The sequence below is a fragment of the Lycium ferocissimum genome, unplaced genomic scaffold, assembly GCF_029784015.1.
Source record: "Lycium ferocissimum isolate CSIRO_LF1 unplaced genomic scaffold, AGI_CSIRO_Lferr_CH_V1 ctg793, whole genome shotgun sequence".
In the NCBI taxonomy this organism is placed as follows: domain Eukaryota; kingdom Viridiplantae; phylum Streptophyta; class Magnoliopsida; order Solanales; family Solanaceae; genus Lycium; species Lycium ferocissimum.
This window is the reverse complement of record NW_026727014.1, coordinates 75,403-83,495: the sequence shown is the minus strand read 5'-3', so window position 1 is coordinate 83,495 and position 8,093 is coordinate 75,403. Positions and strand designations below refer to the sequence as shown.

Genomic DNA, 8,093 nt, shown 5'->3' with positions numbered 1-8,093 from the left:
GCTCAGGTTCCCGGTCTTTCATGAAAACCCACTTTAGTGAAACTAGGATAGAGCTAAGCCAAATCCCTGTTGAACTAGAGCATGCATACCTAGATGAGCTTTGGGTTTCTCAGGCCTACCTAAATCTCATTAGGGGAGATACCTTGTGTTCGGACGGTCTATGACCTGAAGAACACCGCATCTCATTGATGTGCTATGTGGAAGCATGTTTAGTGCCTATGTGATGAACCATTGATCCTGTGGGGTGGGAGAAATCCTAATCGTGTTTTATTTTGTAGATGGAAAGTCGCATCCGTTTTGACATAATCGTCGAGGCTCCAGATCTATTGAGGGTTTGGTGGGCATAGTTAGGGGATGCTCATAAGAAAATAATTAGCTGCACCTTAGGTCATTTACGGCTATCATGATGATGAAAGGCCGTCCATATTTAATAGAGGTATTAATCGGTTATTGGGATGATAAGAAAATGTTATTCCGCTTCGGTGAAATAGAGATGACTCCAACCTTAGAAGAAATTAGAGATGCCATAGACACCAATAGAACCTGTCTAAGGAGAAGACACAAACCAGACCACCACTTGTTGTTCCCGCAAAGGCCCACAGTCGGCCAAATCATGGAATTTCTTGCACTAATTGAGGTGCCCTGGGTGCGAGGACCTACAGTGACCTTTAGGGATTTGTACCAAAGATTCGGAGATGCCACGGGGTATACTCTGTACCAGAGAGAGTTCAAGAGTAGGGAAGAGTGGGAAGCTGTTAGACCCTTGGCATTCGCCATAACTCTACTGGGAATTATGGTATTTCCTCAAGGGGATTCGATGGCCATAGACACCCAAGTTATCTACTTAGCCCATGACATTTTCCATGGTATAACTAAGGACCAAGCGAGGAGATACTTTGATTTGGCGTCCATCATTTTGGTAGAAATCTTTCGGGCATTGGACAAATGTCGGAATGGTTTCCAATACATCCAAGGATGTAGCATATTGTTACAATGGTGGATTATCAAACACATGAACATGGCTAAGGTGGTCCAATACTTGAGAAACCACTACAGGATAGACCGTCTCACAAACTACTATCCAAACCTTGGTTATGTTTCTAAAGGGGCATGGGCCGGCTTTTTCCAGGAACTGACTGAGGGTAGGATCCAGTGGATGTTCCCTGACTTCATATCAGAAAATGTGGTGGTCCGAGGTAGGAATTGTCCTTTTGTGCCACTAGCCGGGGTTTGAGGAATCCGTCCTTACTTTCCATCTCGGGTTTTGAGGCAATTCGGTAGGAGGCAAGTGATACCTCAGGTAGGAAATCTTGAGCAGTTCATCATTGAGCACACGGGGCAAAAGATCAAGAACGCCGGGGTGATTCTTAGAGAGTGGAACGGTCGCGTGAGTTGGGGCCCAGACACTTTAGCTCCAGACAGATTCAAAGCAAGGTGTGACTCAGGATACCATGAATGGCTGCGAGGACACTTGGCTGGGGTACCTATCCCAAGGACTGCACTTTCCCACAACACCCAGGAAGAAGATCGCCTGAAAGAATGCCTGGAAAACACGGACGAACACTTAGCTCGGATTCTAGAGGAAACGGATTCGGTGATCATCAGAATGGAGATGTACCAAGCACGGCTGCGGATTCAGACCACCCTTCGGAGGGTGAAGAAAGCCAGAACTAGCCAGGCCTCGACATCAGCCGCTGAAGGAGAATCTTGCTGATTTACTGCTTTATATTGAGTCCTTTGTCGGCTTCATCATCCTTGTAATCCCCTCGGGGAAGATATTTTATTACTATTACATGATGATTTTCCGGGGCAATGGTTCAACTTCACAAATGGCACTTGCATGTTTCAATCGATTAGGATAGCCTTAACTCAAAGAGGTTTTAGGAACGCGAGTAGTACAAATATCTGCTAAAATTACATGAATGCTTGCTACGTGTTCCACATGTCTAATTGTTATGTGTGTTATCACATATTAAGCCTTGAACACATTTGATCTGATGATTTGAAACTACACATCAAAAAGAAAAACCAAAAGCTTAAACTTACCCGATTTCGTCTCCATTAAAAGGTTTACTTGCCATGGCAAACCAAAGAGAACAATAGCCACGAACTCTGTGAGAAACAGCGGAGATGCTGAGAGACAAGGTACTACAAATGGAGAAGCACCTCCAAGAGATTGGGAGGAAAATTGAAGAGGTGGACCGACTACTGGAGATGGTTGGGAATCCACCCGAAGGCATACCCCAAGAGCAGTACTATGGGAATGTCCCAGAGGAAGTAAGGGAGTTAGTGCTAAACTATATACCTCTAGAGAGGAGGCCCGTGACTCCTAGGGAAAGGACCTCTGGAGGAAGAGAGGAAAGCCAAGGAGCTGGATCAGATCATTGGGTGACAGACCCACAAGAGGAGTCAGAACCTCAACAGGAAGCCTCTGAACAGGTAGAGGAGGAAGAGCCCGAAGAAGAGGAGGAGGATCCTCAGAATATGGAGAGAGAGGAATCAGAACCGGTTGACGTGGAAGTTGGGGGGGGGGGGAAGAAGAACCATTCGAGATGTTCCCTAAGTTCGCAGAGTTTGAGAACGAGGCAAATGAAGAATCTGACTACTATGCCCCGACCAACGAGGGGTCTGACTTTTATGCACTATCACCCACAATGGTGCCTGCCACCTCCACCATGGCATCTGAGAATTTTGGAAGGGTAGGCCCCTCTGAACCTGCTTGGTGGGGAATCGCCTTCAAAGCCCATTCCTCCCCATTCAGGGTGGCCCCACGGCCTGTCACCTGTAAGGAGGTGTACGAAAGGATGGTCGCCACAGGAGTGCCTTGCACCACCAGGGTTAGGTTACCGCCACCTGAGTTAGTGTATGCATACAAGAGATATCCGTTCCACCGCAACCATGCTGGTCATACCCTAAATGAGTGCTTGGGTCTGAGAAAGAGAATTTACAGTCTGATTGATGATAAGATCATCAAGACTCTATGGGGGCCACACACCCTATTAGTTCATGATCCTATCATTCCTGGGGAAGGAGTCACTGCTGGCATGCAAATGCGCGATACGATTTCACGGTCTTCGAGGAATCATACGCCCGCATACTCTCAACTCTAGCTAGTATAAGGAAGATTAGACCCGTGAAACCTGCCCATGAACCCACACCATTAGGGCCTAACAGGAACAAGTTTTGTCTGTATCATACAAGAGCTATGGGGCACGACATAGAAGAGTGCTACGCCTTCAAGCTCGAACTGGAACATAAGATCAGTACACCGCAGTACTAAGAAGGAAAGAGGACAAAAAGGAGAGCGAGTTCGTAAGGACAACGACTTGCAGAGCTGTATTTTTGGGTAGATAATAGGTGTCCCCATTTTTGCACATAAAAGGTTCCTACTTCCCCATAAATGTTGTAAGGAACGCGACGACCTGACGTCCCTATGGAGGGATAGGCGGGAAGCCCTAACCGGGCCTGGTCCGGGGATGTCTCTAGCTAGGTTTAGTCTAAAGGATACTTTAGATATATGTATCCTTTTTTTGTAAAACGAACTATGACATGGCCTGAATTCCCCTGGTAGGATACGTAGGCAGTCTACGTACGACTCGGCCCCTAGATAATATAAATTACAATCCCTCCCCCCCCCCCCCCTATTTGATTAACTTTTATAGCAAGGGAGAGTTTCCCATGGTAAGTCAGCCATAAAGCCCATTGGACCAAGATCCACCCAAATATCAAAAACCCATGAACATCCGAGCCTTTAAGACAGCGGATCGAAGGTGTTCAAGCTTAATGTATGACTTTACATGTTATGTGCGCTTTAAATACCAATTTGTGATATCTTGTTTTATACTGTATGACCGGTAACTAACATTATCTACCGTTGAGTTATTTTCGTCTTATAGAACGAGGCTGATTAGTGTAGCATTGAAAGCTGGCATACTTCACAAGATCAAAAGCTGCGTTAGGGTCCCTATCAGACAAAGGCAAAGAGAAAATGACTGGTACTCCCGAGAATGAAACTGAGCTCGCTCTCCACGAAGGAGATACCCAAGCGCACAGGAGGTGTCATCTCAAGAGCATGTGATAGCAACGTTACTGACTGCCATGACGGAGCTCTAAGAAAAGGTAGCCAGGAGCGAAGCAACGAAAACAGGCAAGGACGCCTCGACGGAGGAAAGGAGGCCTCCTCCTCCATTCCCTTCCCTGAGCTCGCCAATGCCCGATCATTTCCCCGTATACCCGCCAGGAACTATCCCACCTCCACTAAGCTCCACCAACCCAAATCACTTGGAACCTCTCACCGTACCCCTTCCCAGCAAAATATACTTAAATTCCGAGGACCACCCACTCAGTCCCTTCCTACCAAGTTCCCTATTTTGTTGGTCTAGCAGGCCAATTGCGTGCCCCAGCTCCGCCAATTAGGCAAACCACCACTGCCCGGCTCAACCACACCACCCACCAGGTCTCATTCTTTACTCCCAATATCCCCAGCGAGTGCTTTTCGGGGAACAAAGAGCTAGACCATTACGAAGAAATGAAAAAAGACTGGAGAGCCGAACAGGACAAGCGGGAAGGAGATATGGAGAAAAAGATGAAAGAATTACTAGAGAAGTCCAATAGATCTGCAAGAAAGGCTACAGGCCCAAGATATGATGACCTATGCATGCATCCAAATCTGGACTTACCCGAGGCGTTCAAAATCCTGAAATTTGAAATGTTCAACGGAGCGGGTAATCCCAAGGCACACCTCCGATCCTATTGTGATCAACTGGTTGGAGTAAAGAAAAACAAACCGCTAATCATGCGACTATTCAGTCGTAGTCTGACTGGAGAAGCCGCTGAATGGTTCGCAACTCAAGATATATGGAAATGGCACGTCTGGGAAGACATAGCAGAATCCTTCATGGAAAGGTTTCACTTCAACGTCGAAACAGTGCTAGACCGCTATTACCTGGAAAAAGTCAAACAGAAATCAACAGAAAACTACAGGGAATTTGGCAGTAGGTGGAGGGCCGAGGCGGCCCGTGTGCAGCCTCCGATGTGTGAAGGGGAGCTAGTCTCTGTGTTCATCAAGTCCCACGAACCTGATTTCTACGACAAAATGTTATTCATGGCTGGAAGACCGTTTGCTGAATTGGTCAAAATGGGAGAGGCTATAGAAGATGGCCTCAAATATGGGAAAATAGTCAGCATCTTCAACAAATCATCAGGGAAAGCTGCTACAGGAACCTTCCGCAAGAAGAAAGAAGACATGGCCAACATATCTCATACTCCAAATCCAAGCCCAAAAGAACCGCTATCCACCCCTATAGCCACACCCCTCATAAATTATCCAACGCCTGTGTACTACGCACAGCCTAACTTCACCACCATCGTCCCAACTTACACGGCTCCGCCTAGTGTCCATATGTCCGCCCCCACCTACCAAGCACCACCCCAACAGAATTATCGCCCAAATAACCCACCACAAGCCTATCAACCCCCTCAAAACTATCAAAACCAACCGCCACCCCCAACATACAATGCTTCACGTCTTGCTTTCGAAAGGAGGCCAGTAAGGGATTTCACCACACTTCTCAAGCCTAGGGCTCGACTCTTTGAAAGGCTATTGGCCGCGGGTCTGATTCGGAAGGTTTCGCCAAAACCAGCACAGCCGAAAAATAGATTCTACCGGGCTGATCTAATCTATGCCTATCACTCAGGAGGAAACAGGCACATCACCAAAGATTGTATAAATATCAAGCATAAAATCCATGATCTGACTGACAAGAGAGAAATCGTCTTGCAAACTGCAGCCTTCAATGTGAACACAAACCCGTTGCCCAACCACAAAAATAGCAGAATCCACATGATCGAAAAGAATGAGGATTGGAAAGCTTGCAGAGCGTTAATCCCTAAAGTGGTCGAATCCTTGGAACACACACTGGCTTCCCTCTCATTCCAGGAACGCCCAAATGGTCCCAACATCGGAAGCCACGGCAATGACATCGAGATTCAAAGTCTTGATTCCAGCACCCGTGGTGGCTCAGGTGGCACAGCCGGACGGTCCTACAAAGTCCATTACTGCACAAGCGGCCATGGCCCAAGGCATGACATGATCCGGAAGAAGTTACACTCCCGAAAAGTTAGCTCAGAATGATGCAAGAAAGGAAAGCACCCAAAAGAGAGCGATAATTGAAGGAGAAACTGAGGATTTCTGGCGGCGCATATAGCCAAAATATTACTCCATTATTGAGGATTTGAAGAAAACACCCGTACAAATATCGGTGCTGTCATTGCTAGTCAACTTTTCATCACACAGGCAGGCTCTCATGAGGGTATTGGACGAAGCACACATCCCAACCGGTACAAGCAGTGAGGACCTGGCTGGGCTAGTAGCCCATATCATTAGAGAATACAAGATTTGCTTCTCAAAAGTGGACTTGCCGGCAGAAGGAACCGCCCATAACAGAGCCCTTAACATCACCGTAGAATGTAACGGCAAAGCGGTAGGAAAGGTGCTGGTAGATATCAGGCCTCAATATTTGCCCTGTCACCACATTGACCCAACTCGGCTGTGACGCAAGTAAGATTTGCCAAAGTGGAACGAGCGTTAGAGGATTTGACGGGTCTCTCAGTGATTCCCTTGGAGAGATAGATCTACAGATCCAGGTTGGACCCGCATCCTTCACAGCAGAATTCCAGGTCATGGCAATCACTGCCAACTACAATATGCTCTTGGGAAGACCCTGGATACACTCCGCCGGTGCAATCCCGTCAGCTCTAGACCAAGCCGTGAAATTTGAATAGCAGGGACAGGAAATTATTGTGGCAGCTGAAAAGGATAGTCATAAATATCCCTACAACATTGTTCCTATAATCGAAGGAAGCCCTCACTCACCAAATTTCATGTGGTGGAATACGTTGGAGCCACTCATGCAGAGGAGGAGGCTGGTAGGCCCATGCCAGTCATCTACCAAATGATTGCCTCTACTATGCTGAAAAACAGTTTCTAAATAGGAAAAGGCCTTGGAAGAGACCTTGAGGGGATAACGGAGCCTGTCCCGATCCCAAAGGAAAACTACCACTTCAGGCTAGGGTACACTCCTAGTGTAGATGAGCTCACAAGAGAGATAAAAAGAGAGCCCAAAATGAGGAACTTGCCTCATCTAATCCCGGGTCTGTACCAGTCATTCCCTAGAAAGGGATCGACGCTGAATGAAAAAGAAATGGTTGGGAGCCTCGAGTCGCTATTCCAGGAAGAGGGATGCTACGCGGTTATTGAAAAAGATCAGGAGGGGCCCGACATCCGCAATCTAAGGCCAGTGGAGCACTTGAGCAATTGGACATCCACTCCCCTCTTGGTTCCTCGGTAGAGAGATGGATTTTTCTTAATACCTTTTGCTAAAATTGGTGACATCGGCCGAGGCCTGAATGATCACCTTTTTCATAAATTACCTTGTAATGTGCAAAAATGGAAAGGGTCTGATGTTGTTCCGAAATTAGGACCATAGTTATAGCCATTTGCTTTCGAATTAATGAAAAGCCTCGATTTTCACGAAACGGCTATCTTTATCGGATAATACTAACAATAATAATGATAAAAGTTTTTTCTAACTAAATGCGTGTAATAGATAATAATAAACCTAACCTTACTCTACCTTACCTTTTTAGTAGTAACTATAATAAAACAACCGAAAACATCATGACGTGTCATGAAACGAATGAGAAAAATGCGCCGTAGGAATATGAGGAGTACGATGAATTGACAATGATGCCAGAGGGACTGGCAGAAGAATTGGAAGAGCTGGAAGAAAAGAAGAAACCAATCATGGACGAGACTGAGGTAATCAACCTCGATGACGAGAAGGACGTCAAGGAGACGCAAATCAGTGCTCATTTGGGGGTTTCACATAAAGAAGAGCTCATAGCTCTATTAAGGGAATATGTGGACGTCTTCGCCTGGTCATACGCAGATATGCCGGGTTTGACCACTGAAATTGTAGCTCACATATTACCTATCAGGGAGGGCTTCGCGCCAGTTAAACAATAGACTCGGACGTTTAAGCCTTACTTGAGCATTAGGATAAAGGATGAGGTGGAGAAACAAATAAAATTCG

General features: G+C 46.5%; 1 protein-coding gene across 1 annotated transcript; it reads left to right on the top strand.

The window, feature by feature from the left end:
- The first annotated feature begins 4,528 nt into the window (after positions 1 to 4,528).
- On the top strand, positions 4,529 to 6,133 carry LOC132045786 (uncharacterized). The gene has a single exon (XM_059436368.1). The coding sequence runs from the start codon at positions 4,529 to 4,531 to the stop codon at positions 6,131 to 6,133; it is 1,605 nt and encodes a 534-aa protein (XP_059292351.1).
- Positions 6,134 to 8,093: the final 1,960 nt, after the last annotated feature.

Excerpts from the sequence above, each read along its gene's own strand:
- LOC132045786 (XM_059436368.1), top strand. The coding sequence starts at position 4,529 with ATGAAAAAAGACTGGAGAGCCGAACAGGACAAGCGGGAAGGAGATATG.